Below are 15,563 nucleotides of genomic sequence, written 5' to 3' on the forward strand. Positions count from 1 at the left end.
AGAAACAGACGATTGAAAATGAAGCTGTGGAGGACCTGTGTAGGGACAGTGACAAATGTTGTTGGCAGTATGGAGACTGTTGATCTGTCATGGTCAGTATTGGCTACTTAGACCAGAAGCAGCTCTCTAGGGTCTAAGGTAGAGTTCTTTCTTGTCACTTACCTGGCCTTTATAACTGGAGATGCTGACCACTGAACCCCAGACCTTCCCCATTCCAAGCAGATGTTCATCCACTGAGCCAAAATTGCTCCCCATGGCAACTGAAAGTAAAAGAGGAATCATGCTACTAAGATTATACTGTGGACAATATTGCTCAGCAGATTTGAGCCCTTTGGGCATAGGGTGGGGTATAAATATAACAATAAATAAATTAGTCCAAACTTCATCACAATGAAAAGGACAAGAGGTAAAAATAACAAATATTAAGGAACAGAGGCACAGCCAAATATAAAATATTATTTTATTTCACTTTAAGTAAAACATAGCTACAATCAGATTGTTGAATAACAATGTACATTTGTAATTCACTCATCTTCTAACTTCTTGACCTCAAAATTCAGTGAGCAAATCCCAGAAATTTGGAAAGCAAATAAGGCAAAACAAAAAAGAAACCTAGTGAAAGAAAGTTAATACGGGTATAGATAGCCATTAAATCCAAGCATTGTTCGTCCTATTCTTTCTCAAGTAGCAGGAATTCCCTTGACAAAACAACCATACATTGTCCGCTTCCCAAAAGGGGTTGCTCAGACAAGTCCTCCGTCATCAATTGATTTCCTACATGGAGGCTACCCATGGTATCATCAGATGTCACCATTAGTCCCTTTGAACCATTAAGAGAATCCTTAAGTGGCTTTGCATGAAAACCTTGTTCTTAATGGCAGTAACTTCAGCTCAAAGGGACTGGGAGCCCTGTCAGCCAGGAAAGGTTGCAAGGTTCTGCTTTGCTGGTGAAAGGGGGCAGTTTTGCTACAATGTACTGTATACCCCTCCTCACATTGTGCCCCCTTTCTTTATAATCCCCTGATCACAGATGTAGTGGGAAACTTTTCTTCCAAAAGGAGAACACTGTTTGTGGTTGGTTAGGTTCAACCTCACTTCTTGACAAAGAAGAAGTGGAACTTTGAAGGGAAAATGAAGATTGGATCTTTCTGTATGTAATGGTGACATTTCTCGTAGTAAGTTTTATTGTATTGTAATGATGGTGAACTTAGGGCCTTCCAAAAACAATTGAGTCAAATGTTATTCTAGGAAAAGTATAGCTCATCTGTTATTCCCCTTCTGGCCCATGAAGTGGTGAAAATCAGGTATGGTAGTCACGACCATAAGAAACTCTTTTGCCAACTGTTGAGAAGTAACTCATCAGCAGTATAAAAGCTGTCACAACATAGGATTCTGCTTTCTGCTTTTGACTTTTGTTACATTGTATAAATCAGTGGTTCCCTGACATGGGGCCCAGGGACTCCTGGGGAGTCTTAAAGTTATTGCAAAGGTTCTGGAAATCCACTAAACATTGTTATTTTGATCCTTTTGTCATTGTGCATTTTCTCAGTCAACAGATACTAATAGTACAGCCACTGTCATTGGGGGGAGGGGGTCTGAGAATTGTTTTTGATATTCTAAAGGGATGCTTGTGCTCCAAAGGTTTGGGAGCCACAGATATAAACCATCCTGTCTAATAGAATGTACCCTTGTGTTGATCACAGAATAAACTACCAATACAGCCACAGGCTAAGTAGGGAACTCTATATATATTTAGCCCTAGTTACATAGCAAAATGTGACCTTGTAACTAAACTGCAAGCAAAAGAAAAAACCCCTCTCAATAAATGTTTGGATGAAGACTGATGATTCAATCCTCTGTGGAGCTCCTTCAGTCTGTCCTACTGAAATGAATGGGCTTAGTCTGGAATACAACTATGTATAGAATGGTGTAGTAAATATGCTCCAAGAGCTTGACATGTTCAGAGCAGCGGAGATGCTTGAGGGGAGACAGAAAAGATAACATCTTGGTGCAGCTCCAGAAAGCTTAGAGAATCTTGTTGAGGTGGGGGTGGGCGGGAGGCGTGTTTCCATATTATCCCTTTCTGAGCAATCCGTTGTAGGCTTAATGAGCAGAGCTGTCTTTTCTATGTGAGCTGTCTGTAGAGTATACTACTATTCTTCGATATGAGAGCCATATTCCTTAGATGAGATTATAGCTGCTTTGTTAGAGTTTCTTTCAGCATCCTATAATGAATCGATCATATTTTGGACTGACTAAATAGACCTTTAGCCTGGTTCAGGAACCTCTCTTCAAGAGTACAGTACAATATTAATTGCTAGTAGCGTTAATACACTTCATATATTTTTGTCATTTTTTTCTACAAAAAGTTCTCCGACTGTTTAGCAGCTGACTTAGCAGATGGTTTTAGTGTAAGATTGGGTATTGTACACAATTTTCCTGTATTTTCTCTTTTTTAAGTCCATTTTTAAGTGTTGTCTTTTCGAACCATATTAGGGAAAAGAAGAGATTCTTAGTGTTCTGTGTTTCTTTTCTTTTTTTGAAAAAAACGGAACATAACTTGCAGCTGAAGAAAGGCAGGAAAAGGCTGTAACTTCTTGTAAATTAGTTGACTCTTTTCGCATTTCTTTCGAAGATACTTCAATGAGTTAAACATTTCAATTTCAGAAAATAGAACTATTCAGAAAAACTGACTGATTAAAAATAGTAAATATTCAGATAGAACCTGTCAAATACCCTTTTTTAAAATATTGTTTTGAACTTTGGAACATAACATGATCTAGAATCTTCAACTAGTTCAGGAATAATTTCCTTCACACGGCATCAGGTCTAGGACCATAGCATTTTCTGCCAGTTTTCCAATTAGTAAACCTGGGCAGTGTTTCATTTCTAATATCCAAAGCGTGCATGCTCAGTAATCCTTACAAAGTTCCATAAGTCAACCATTTGTTCTCCTGACACTGGGGTTGAGTTGGGGCGCATGAAGCTGAGAGAATAATTCTTGCCAAAGCCATCTAATGAGTTAAAGGCTCTGAGGATTATTTAAAAAGTGAAGAGAGAAAGCTACTTGATTGAAGGAGGTAGGTGTTGTATTTCCATGAATTAGCAGAGTAAATAATAGGAGGAGGAGTTTGGATTTGTACTCCGCTTTTCTCTCCTGTATGGAGACTCAGGGTGACTTACAAGCTCTTTTCCCTTCCTCTCCTCACAACAAACACCTTGTTAGGTAGGTGGGGCTGAGAGAGTTCTGAAGAACTGTGACTAGCCCAAGGAATGTAGAAGTGCAGAAAGATATCTGGTTCACCAGATAAGCCTCTGCAACTCTGGTGGGGGAGTTGGGACTCAAACCCGGTTCTCCAGATTAGAATCCACCTGCTCTTAACCACTACACCACACTGGCTCTCAATAGGGCAGAGATGCAAGTGAGTTGTTTTGTATAACTTTACTAGATAACAAATGAATGTACACTAAATATAGGAACAATAAACTCTATCTATGCAAGTGCTCAGTCTGGGTTTCTGTTCACCCTATATGTGTCTCTCTCTCCTCTTTTGCATGAAGAAGAAACAGAGAGATCTTTCCAGAAGCTGATTAACTTGCTTGACTGAATGAAGCAGGCACTTGTAAAATCTTAACACTAGGGTTTACTGATAGTGCTGAAAAGTCTAACATGACTGTTCAGGAGAATGTATTGTCGAAGGCTTTCACGGCCGGAATCACTGGGGTGCTGTCTGGTTTCCGGGATGTATGGCCGTGTTCTAGCAGCGAGAACACGGCCATACAGCCCAGAAACCAGACAGCACCCCACTGTTCAGGAGAAACTTTGCAAAATGACTGATTTAAGAGAAGGGCTTGGAATAACTCAAGATGGCTAACAGCATAACAATTATACAACCAAAATGTTTCATAAACAGTTTAAAATCACAATAGTAAACAATTAAAATATTAAGTGGTGCCCAGTTAATTCATTTAACTGGTGACCAACCAAGGAAGGGGAAAATGAACCACAACCAACCAACTTATAAAGCATGAGACAATAAATAAAGGTAAATAGAATAAAAATATCAATGATGTAACAAATCTGCCTCAACCATAGGCCTGGTAGAATATCTCCGTCTTGCAGGTTTAGTAATACTTAGCATTTATATAGCACCTTTTCTGAGTTTCATTTTGTGTGCATGAGCTCAGTAATGACAGTCCGGTAAAAAGCAAACCTGTATTTTATAAATAAAATAGTATTTTAAAGGATATTTAAGGTGTAGATAGGGGGAGGCACATTGATGCGGCGTGGGGAAAAACAGTAAATATTGCATGATCCTAAGTGTAAGCCCCTATTCTCCATATAAGCAGTAGGACGCATCAGAAAAAGAATAAAGCAGTTTCCTCACTGTGAATATATATTGCATTAAGAGCACAAGAGATTCAACTGTCTTTAGAGCACTTAAGAGTATATATGAGCTAATATGGTAAGCCCAGAAGACAATTGGTATAGATGGGATAATGATCAAGCTTGCCTTTGGAATTGTTGTAATGGGGCTCTCACTGAGTATACTGCTTGCTGTTTCTTTAGCATGGCAGTTTGACGGTATAGAGACGTGTAGAGGAATGACAAGAAATCAATGGAATTGGAAAACCTGAGCAGCACGTACTTAAATCTCTGATTCAAGACTGGTTCAGTTACAGCGATGGCTTGCTGTGCTTTTAAAGAAGAACTGAGATCTACCATGGACTCTTGGTTTATATGTGCATAATTGAAGAATTTCTCAGGACTATCAGCAAGGGAAGCAATAGAACAGTGATGGATATAAGTATTTAACAGTATCAACCCCCTCTCCCCCAGTAAACCCCACTTCCGGCCCTAACAAATTATGATACAATAAATATCATTTCGATACATATGATTTGCAGTGAAAAAGGAACATAATGGGACAGATGCTATGACAACAAAGGAAATAATGATTGTGGAACTTAATAGCATACGATCTTTAATCTTCATCTTTCCTATCAGTTCATAAGCCTGCAGTACATTCTTCTCTGGTGTGCTGGCACTTCACTGCACAGATTGTGTCGCGGTTAAAGAGTCAGACTAGGATCTGGGAAAAGCCAAGTTCGTATTCCCACTCTTCCGTGGAAGTCTACTGGGTGACCTTGGGAGAGTCACACACTCTCAGCCTAACCTACTGTAAAGGGCTGTTGAGCTTTGTGGATAAAATGGAGGGTAGGAGAATGATGTAAGCCACTTTGGGTCTCCAATGGGGGCAACGACGAGACATAAATAAAGTAAATTAATTAATAAGATTACCAGCAGTTAGAAATTCTTGATCCTCTTTTTAAAGTGTGTATATTAGAGTGCAATACCACCTGCATCAGCAAAGCCCTTGTAATTCCAATTTTTTTGGGGGGGGATGGGTTAAGAGTTCTAAATGCTGTTGTGCACCTATTTTTTTGTTGTTAACAGACATAGCAATAGTGAGTAAAATTTACTAGGGCCTAATATAAATCTTTAGACCCCTTCTGCACATGCAGAAGTAATGCACTTTCGATCCACTTTCAACGTACTTTGCAGCTGGATTTTGCTGTGCGAAATAGCAAAATCCACTTGCAAACAGTTGTGAAAATGGATTGAAAGTGCATTACTCTGTATGTGCAGAAGGAGCCTTAGAGAGATACTGAATAGAATGATCATATTCACATCTGTGGTATTCAGAGTATACTTTTGGGAAATAAAGTAAAACTCTGAAGCTTTCCTATTATTGAAATTCAGAATTAACAAATCCTCATTTTGGCAGTTGGTAATCTCTTAACATGCCAAGATGTTTTTAAAATGAAATTTACATAGTTTACAAAAGAAATAAGGAAAATAAGTACTAGTACTTATTGTGTGTGCTAAGGGTTTCAAGTTTAGGTATTAGGAAACATTATATGGCAGTAATTTACCTGAAAACCTCAACTCCACTGAAAACCTTCTACTCAGGGTATATGACATGCTTGTTGTGCATCAGGAAGAGCCTTTTCTAGCATATAATGTTTCATTAAGAATCATGTACTTGATAGGATTTCAGTGAAACTTGTTTTCAGAATATTATTCTTTTGTCTTTATTTTTTCCCTATGCTAGCACAGGGAGAACCATGGTAATTGCTTATTAAAGCTGGTACAGCATTGAGAAAAAAGCAAACTTGATGTGATTGTACCTGTTTTGGGTTATCTTCCAGGAAAAATAACAATCGAACCCAAATTTTAAAAGGAATTTGATGCTATATTAAAGCTCTGTTTAAGTCATAAAACCTTGAGTTCCTTGTGCCTCCCTTTTACTCCAGTTCTTTAAAATATTCACAAGAAATGTCAAGTCGAAGTTGCTTACATGGAGTGCCTAGTATAACATAGGTCTAGCAGAACCTGTTGCTAATGAACTAGGCGAATGGTTCCCAACCTTTTTGGTTTGGTGACCCACAAGTCCAAATGTATTTACTATGGTGTTGAATTAGAACATGCCCAAATCAATATCTACAGAAACCTGGGAGCCACCTCTGTAGGTTTCACAACCCACTTTTGGGTTAGGACTCTCAGGCTGAGAAGTTCTGTACTAGGAGACAAGTATTCTGCATGTTGGAGTGTTGTGGAGTTTCTGGGCTGTATGACCGTGTTCCAGTAGCATTTTCTCCTGATGTTTCACCATCTGTGGCTGGCATCTTCAGAGAATCTATGGCATCTATGATCCTCTGAAGATGCCAGCCACAAATGCAGGCGAAATGTCAGAAGAAAATGCTGCTGGAACACGGTCATACAGCCTGGAAACCCAACAACACCCCAGTGATTCTGGCCGTGAAAGCCTTCGACAACACCCCAGTGATTCCAGCCGTGAAAACCTTCGTCAGTACATTCTGCATGTTGTTCAGCCCAGTTCAATATTATCTTTATATCCAAGTTTGTGTTATGTTGGGTTTTGTATTTTAACCTGAACAGCTTTTGCATGTAAATTTCCTAACTGTACATTGTATTCTGTAACAGAAGCTGTGGTGACATTTTTCAGGTCAAATGGAATTAGATCCAGGGGTCCAGTTCACCCTAGAATGTTGTATACACTGCTACTTTCCCAAAATGTGTAAAATGGAAGGCAGTTCTATAAGATAATTTTAAGTAACACAATTTAATCACAATTTAACATTTATTGAAAAATCATGCTAAAGCTATCTTTATCAATAGCATGGAAAATCGATTTAAGATGAGCTTGTTTACAATACTGTTCATCCATCAAAGTGCACTGCAATGTTTGTTTTTTTGTCTGTGAGCTACCCCCCAAAAATTCAAGACTTTTTAACTTTATAGGTTGGTGGAGGAAGATCATCATCTTGATGGCTTTGCTGTGGAACAATAAAGGCTCACTGCTTTTTGTTTAACTGTCAAATGCACTTTGCAAGGCAGGTGGTGAAACTGAATGAGCAGTGGCAGTTCAGCGTGCTAGAGATCAGTCTGTGATTGAGTCGGAGATAGGTCACTCCTTCTCATTCTGTATCGCAGCACATCCCTCCTTTGTGTTATCTGATGAATCATTCCCTGCACTTGAGTACATTAAGTCAATTTTCTGCAAAACTGAAGACTTGCAGGGAATAGACTGCGGTTAACTTTGGGCATGTGCTGCTGCTGATGTTTAGAATGGAATTAATGTTTGGTTGCTGTTGAAACTTGATGGATTTAGAAAGGTCAGATTTATTCAGGATTTCATTGTAATGTTTTTTAGGGCTTCTTTTTAAACAAATCTGATCTGTATTGTGTTGTGTGCTTTTTTTTTTTTAGGTACGTGTTCTTTTTGGAGCCATATGCAATGTAGACCTGGTACGTCAGAAGATCAAATCTATTGCTCTGTGTGTGTCAGCGTGCCCACGAAATGAGTTGAAAACTCTGGCAGATGTTCAGAAATTTGCAGAGACTAATGGTAAGGCAATGTACCGTGCTGTTTCCCTCTCCACCCAATATTATAAAGGCTGCAACATTTGCTTGATTGATGAGATTAATTTCTTAGAAGTTTAATCAGCTTTATGCCCCTGATTTAAAAATATTTTTTAACATTTTTATCACCAATACTTACAAGAAGTGTGGGTTGTATGCAGCCATCTTAGACCAAGCATCCCTACTTGATGGCATGGGAGGGAATGCCACTTAGATGGTACTTGTGACAATCTCCATCATCTAACAATAGAGTGCTTTTTCTGTTAAGAACTATTTTTGTTTATATCCACGTGTATTAAAACTAATTAGCAGCTTTAAAATGGATGCAGTTGGTCTACTAAGACTTCTTTCATGATAGCCTCAATATTATGCTAACAATAGGTGTTGGAGCAGAATTGCCTTCGATTTTATTAGATCTTCCTGTGCTTTTTTTTTTTAATAAAGTGCCAGTACTCATAAATGAAGTTGCTCCAGTTCCCACCAATTCCCTCCTCAGGACTTGGGAAGCCCCTCTCCCCACAAATGGTGCCAGTACTCAGTTTCGGTGAACACCACCATAAACGAAACCTTGAGGTCTTCAGTATTTCAACTGCACGAGCTCAACTGCACGAACAGTTCACGTGAATTTGTTTGATAGGCGTACCCTGGTTTCCTTTCAAGGTTATCATTGGTTGATTTTTTTTAATGTGTGTCTTTTTGAAGAACAAAAGCTTCTATTGCATGACTCTTTGTTTGGTGTCTCTTTGTTTGGTGTCTCTGGAAACAGTTTGATTATTACACTGTCAGGAAGCTGTCCTGCCCCTGAAAGGAAAATCAGCCACTCAGCTGAGCCCCTAGGAGTGCTTGCTGCAGCGGCCAATCAAGGGGGAAGGCATATTGGAGGAAACAGAGTGGGTGAGTGAGAGAGGGTGTACAGGATCCAACCTAACAACTAGTCCATAAGAACCTGTTTGTGTCTGAAAGCATTGTGAAAAAGTCCTAACTACTCTCTGAAGTCACAACCAGTTTAGAATTTTGTGCCTCAGCTAGATTTCTCCTTTGTCTGCCTGGAGACCTGCGCTGCATATCTATTCCTTGAGAATAACCTGTGAATAAATAAATAAATTTTCCTTGTTATTTGTATTCAAATCTTGCCTCCGAGATCTCCATAAGCTCCTTGCTCACTACAGTACGTACCTCATGACAGCAAACCCAAAGCCTATATACTCTCTACCTGTAGAACACCTGGACACAGGGGGAAAAGTTGCTAGTTTAAAGCAGACCTAGATCTCTCAATAGGGAGAAAAAAGGGCTGGTCACATATATTTGCCTGTGATCTCATGTAGTGAGAGCTGTTACAGATTACTAATTCCCCCCTCTGAATGTTAACACAGGGCTGATGGGCGCTGAAATTTCTAATGATTCTGTCCTGATAACGATGGATGTGATGTGTGGTGCTTTGCTCTCCCTCCTTCTGTCTCCCCCTTCTTTGTTCCTCCCCTCTTCCTGCTTGTGATGGCTTATTGTGGGCATGTGCTTCAGAGACATCAGCTTCTTCCAAGGGGAAATGTAAAAGCAGGGGGAAAGATCATGCTTAGTTGTTCGCTTTTACTCCATTCGCTAAGATTCTCAATAGAAATTGTTCCACACACAATATTGGTACATTCAGTAGTTCCCAACTCACCTGCTGCTGTGCCCTCTTCCCCATAAAGAGTACTTCAGCCCCTACTCCTCATATTTCTGAATGTATCACTTGACTACAATCATGTTTCTTCTGGAGCTTTGGGGGCTTTTTTCTTTTGGAGAAAGAAACGAAGCGAGGAAGCAGGTCTTTGCTGGTCTATGACTGTAATAAAGATTCATTGATTGATTGAAAGTTCGAAGAAGTGGCAAGAGCACAACAGAGGAAGAGAGGCAAGGACTTGAAGATTTATTTTCTTTAGGAATTTAATGAGGTGGTTAATTGGAAGAGGAGAAGCAGATTGACAATCTGTCTGAGCCAATGGAAGGAAAGAGGAGGGGTGTTTGATTTGGCCTAGCTTTCACCTCCTCCTCCTCGTCCTCCTCCCCCCTTCCCCTCACAATTATTACAGCCAATCAATAGCAGTTGGACTGCCGATCTTGTGAGTCTTTGCCCAGCAAGGTGGGGCTTATGAACAAATTGTGGTCAGTTATGTTCCGTTTACTGTGACATCTACATGTTGGCATGGTATTATATTTCCTTGCCATAGTTTAAATGAGTACAGCATGCAGGCATCTACAGGATTAAGAGCATTTCCAGTTCTAAAAGCTGTGCTTGTTACAAAAACTTCTGCTGCAAGCAAGGCATACCATCAGGAGACCCACTTGTACAGTGTTTCTTGGATTGCATCACTTCAGAATGTGTGTGTGTTTGGGGGGGGGGGTTCACATGCTCTCTCATTAAAAGAATAGATTCTTTGTACATAGGAAGTTGGCATATTGGCGGTGATGGTTCAAAGGTAACCTCCTGACACACTAGTTTCCTGTATATTCCAACCATGTTCCAGTTGATCTGTTTGGGCTCCAAAACGCATTATACACAAGCAGGTGGTAGTTCCATTTGTATAAGGGGAGATGTCTTGTATTTCTAATCATTGCCATCTCTAGCTGTAGTTTCCATGGTATATCCAACACCATTCTGGAGAGTTTCATGGTCTCAGGAGAATCTTTTTGGGGCACAGGAAGCTTCAGCAGCGAGAGGAAGATAGGAAAGCCCACCAGCTTTTGCTAAAGCAAACGAGAAATATGCACATAACAAGTATGCATGCACACACTGTTCATTATTTTATTTTTCTTTAATACAAAAATAAATTATTGCTAACCCGTCTCTCTCTGATTTTAAAAGCTAAATGACCTGTTGCAGGAATCCTCTCAGGTTTTTAAATTGACTTTAACACACTAATCCTAAACAAAGGCATCAGATTTTATCAGAAAAGATGTAGTAATCTGTCTTCACTTTGTCTGACCTTGAGGGCATATTAGAAGCTGCAAATTCTAACCATCAAGGCAAACTATAATTTCAAATTAACCACTGAAGTAGTAACAGTCATTTCATTGAAAGGCTGTAGTCTTAGTTTAATGTTTGTCATTAAATGTTTTGGATTTGATTCATTTAACTGGAAACATTTTGCCTGCCTTCTAGACAGAAGAATATTGGTTTGAATTCTGAGTTCAATTAAAATTTACAGGCTTTCAACTTTAGATGTAAGTACTGCAATACTGTGTTCATTCCCCAATTAGAGGCAATAACTATTTAAACACACATTTCTGGTTAATAAAGATTAACAGAGGGCCTTAATCTACAAAAGCTTATGCTGCAATACAATTTAATTTTTCAGTACCAAGATTGCTGTTTTTTATTTTTGCTACAACAAACTAATTGTGACCTTTGTGAATTTGCAAAGTGATTTCTATCAAAATCTGAAATTAAAATGTGAAATTTTTATTGGCTACATATTGCCATTCTTTAGTTGGGTTAAAAGAGTATAGCATCCCAAAACTCTTGTTTTCTATCTGGTGAGATATTTAAAGTGTCATGGGATCTTGTATTGTTTTTCCATCTTCTAAACGCGACAGAAAGTGATGATTGAACAAAGCCATGATACCGTTAGTATTTCTTTTTATTTATACCTTTTCCCATGGCTCAAGATGGCTGCAATCCAGTAATATTGATCCAGACAATAATAGCGGTCATCAGATGTCATTCATTCTTTCATTCATTCAGTCACCATCTTTCTCTCCAGTGGAGACCCAGAGCGACTCATCATCATCTTCAGATTTAATATCCTGCTTATTCCTGCTGAAGCAGGTTTGGAGTGGCTCACTGTATAAACATACAACAAAATCACATATAAATACCATGTAAAAGTAATGTATACCTAATCTAATAAAACTATGTACAGATGGCACTAAAACTAACCAAGAGTGGGATAACTTTACCCCCCTCCTCAAATAAAAAGAAGGAAAAGCAGGGAGGGGAAGAAGGGAAGCCAGCTAGGATGGATGTTTTACTCCCCATTGCTGCTCTCAACTATAGGTCTGGTGGAATAGTTTGGTCTTGCAGGCCCTTCAGAACTGAGACATGTCCCACAGGGCCTTGGTCTTCTTTGACAGAGCATTCCATCAGGCCGGGCTGAAAAAGCCCTGGCTCTAGTTGAGAACAGCCAGATACTTTTGAGCCAGGGACCACGAACAAGTTGCTGTCAACAGAGTGTAAGTCTCTCCTGGGGACATATCATGAGAGACAGAATTATAGATACCCTGGTCCCAGACCATTAAAGTCTTTATATGTTAAAACTTGAACTTTGAAATAGATCTGGTGCTCCACCTGGAGCCAATGATGGTCATAGGGCATCGATCAAATGTGTCCACTCTGCTGTGCCCCATTTAGAATCCATATGACCACATTTTGGACCAGCTGGAGCTTCTGGATCAGGGTCAAGAGCAGTCCTGTGTAGAACAAGTTACAGTAACCCAATCTGAGGTGACCAATTCATGGATTACTGTGGTAATTTGGGGCAGGACAGTAGGGCACCATTGCTGGACCTGACCAAGAAAGAAAAATGGCTACCTTCGTGAGCTGAGCCTCCATAGAAAGGGAGATAAGCAGAATCACACCCAGACTCTTGACTGATGGCTTAGTTGCATACCGTCAAGCTGGGAGCTGGCACCCAATTGTGAGCCCTCCTTGGTCCAGTCACAGGACCTTCATCTTCAATGGATTTAGCCAGCTGTGTTTCATCCATCCCACTATGGTTTCCAGACAACTGGTCCATTTGTCTGGGGCGATTGGTGGTCAGCTGTCATCAACAGATACAACTGGTTATTATTAGCATACTGATGGCAGCCCAGTCAAAAACTCCAGTTTAGCTGGGCCAAAGGGCACGTATTGATGCTAAATAGCATTGGGGAAAGGATTGCTCCTTGAAAATCTCCACACATTGACAAGTGGCGCAATGAGATCCTCTCTCCCACTTCTATCCTCTGTCCCTGATCCTGGAGAAAGGAGACTAGCTATTCCAAAGTCGTTCCCCTTATATCAGCTTAGGCAAAAGTCAGAAGATCATAATCAACCAGATCAAACACTGCTGTCAGATCGAGAAGAACCAGCAGAGCCGACTTGCCTTGATCCAGCTGCCTCCAGAGGCCATCTGCAAGAGTAACCAATGCCATCTCTGTCCCATGATCAGGTTGGAAGCTAGACTGAAATGGATCCAAAGCTGATGACTCATCTAGGAACACATGGAGTTGCTCCATTGCCATTTTCTCAGCTTCCTTACCCAAAAATGACAAGTGGGAAACTGGTTGGTAGTTGGCTAGATCCAGAGGGTCTATCAATGGTTTTTCCAAGAGAGAGAATGTACCACTGCCTCTTTCAGCTCCACCTCTAGCTGTGCCAGAAAATCCCTTGAACTCAGGGACAGATTTTTGATGTCTCTTAGGGGAGCCCACACATTGTTACTGCTGGCTTTCACCAGTCATAGTGGACATGGATCCAGAGGGCAGGTGGTGGCCTTCACAGCTGTAGAGTCCTATCAACATCGGTTTGGGAGAGACAGTTGAATGGATTCTTTAACATAGTTCCTTAACAGTTTGGTTGGAAGATCAGTTGCAGGGTCACAGTGGAGTGACGAGATTTTTTTTGCAGATTTTATCTGCAATGGAGACCTCATAGCTTTCTTTGTGGTCTACACTGCCATCTCATAGGCTTTCCTAAGTGTCTTATAAGATGTTCCTGCGGCTTTGTCACAGATTTTCCATCCAACTCGCTCTAATTGACTCAGCTCCTACTTGTGCCTCCTTAGCTCCCTGGTATACCAAGGAGCTAGTTTGGAGTGTGGGAAGTTAGTATGTTGGAGTGTGATCTCACCTGTGGCCTCAGAGAGCTGGCTTTGCCAGTCCTCTGTCAGCTCATCCAATGAGTCACTGGGAGGCATCAGATCCCGCAGTGTGTTGTGAAAACCAGTTGGATCCACGAGATTCTATGGGCGAGCATAACTTCGCTCTCCACTTATACAGGAAGAGGTTAGAACACTCGGATGGGCCTCAGGGCATAATGGTGAAACCATGACTCTTTATCAATTTGCACTGGGCCAGTGTCTATCTCCAGCCCAAAGATCAATCCCAGGGTGTGGCCTGCTTGATGTGAGGCACCCAAAATATACTGTGAGAGTCCCAGTGTCACTATGAAAGACACTAGGTCCATTGCATGAGTGAAAGCCGCAATATCCCTGTGGACATTGAAATCACCTCGGACTATTAACCTGGGGAACTGCAAGGCCCACTTGGCCACAGCTTCCAACAGGTTCAGCAGGCTGGTGTGTTAGGTGGATGATACCCAGCCAAATAGCCAGACTCTCATCAGTGTCCCACACAAGGCCAGCACATTTAATACCTAGGATTTGGGTTGGGGAGTGCCCTGAAGGAGAAAACCTCTCAAATGAGTATCACCCCCACACCTCCCTAGCCCTTTGTCTGCAGGATTGAAAACCCGGGGGGGGGGGTCTTTCAAGGGCACCAAGCTCACCCTCCCTCATCCAGGTTTTGGTCATACATGCCAGGTCCACTTTATGCTCTGCAAAGTAACTTTGTAAAATGGCAGTCTTATTGCTCATGGACCTGGTGTTATATAACATCAGTGTTGGAGACTGTTATTATTTTCCTCTCTACTTTACCTTCAGAACTGTCTTGTGAGGTAGATTCTGCTGAGAGTGTCTGACTGGCCCAAGGTCACACAGCAATCTTCCTTGCATGAAGCTATCTGTATTTTTCTCTAGATATATATGCCTAATCTTAGGAGTCTTTGTAAACGTTAATGTACCTGTCTGAAGTTGCTCAGAATTTTGAAGTTCAGGCTGCATTCAAGTAGGGTGAAGAGTGTGGCCCAAAGCTTGGCCAACCGTGAGGGAATTAATAGTGGGAGCCGTTTGGTTTAACTCTCAGACTGTTAGATCCGAGTTTTTGATTACGAGGCAACGTGAAATGAAGGTCCCAGCTGCTGAAAACTGCCGATCTATGCTTCACTCTTGCTGGCGTATGGTACTGAACATATGGATTAAGTTTATTCATTAGGCTTAAATAATTATAATGGCTGGAAATGGTAGTGACCAGCTGCATTGTCCCACAGAGAGTGAGAGTTCTCCGTTGAACAGCTTGAAATTCGGAAGGAAAAGAGGAGAAGCAGAAAATATCCAGCAGAAAGATATTGGCAAATTTCAAAAGCATGCCTTCTGATTCTATGTAATGTGCATTAGACACAGGAATCAATTAATTATGTATCCCTGGAACCACCAATCAATAGACAAACCAAAATATAAAGTGCTCAATTACTACATCTAAACCACATCATTTTGACAACAGATTCTACCGCTAATAGTATTCACCCTAACTTTAGTGGCCGCTCTCCCCTCACCTTCAATTAGTGAAATGTAAAAGGTGCAAAGAAAATCCTTCACCTAAACTGCAATTCAGAAATTTTAACTTTCATTAGAACTGGACCCATTTAATACCCCTTCAGTATTGGAGATGCTGTTATACAAGGTAATTAAAAACAGAAACCCAAATAGCCGTAACTTCCTCGTGGAGAAAGACTGAGCATTTGGGGATTCTTAGATCT

General features: G+C 40.7%; 1 protein-coding gene across 1 annotated transcript in view; it reads left to right on the forward strand.

Moving 5' to 3' along the window:
* Positions 1 to 15,563, forward strand: part of SLC44A1 (solute carrier family 44 member 1) — a 98,985-nt gene that overhangs the window by 31,751 nt on the left and 51,671 nt on the right. Inside the window, 2 exon segments of the mRNA XM_048503700.1 lie at positions 7,796 to 7,817; positions 7,820 to 7,934. Of these exon segments, the coding sequence (XP_048359657.1) occupies positions 7,796 to 7,817; positions 7,820 to 7,934 (137 nt within the window).

The sequence above is a fragment of the Sphaerodactylus townsendi genome, linkage group LG07 (assembly GCF_021028975.2).
Source record: "Sphaerodactylus townsendi isolate TG3544 linkage group LG07, MPM_Stown_v2.3, whole genome shotgun sequence".
Taxonomy (NCBI): domain Eukaryota; kingdom Metazoa; phylum Chordata; class Lepidosauria; order Squamata; family Sphaerodactylidae; genus Sphaerodactylus; species Sphaerodactylus townsendi.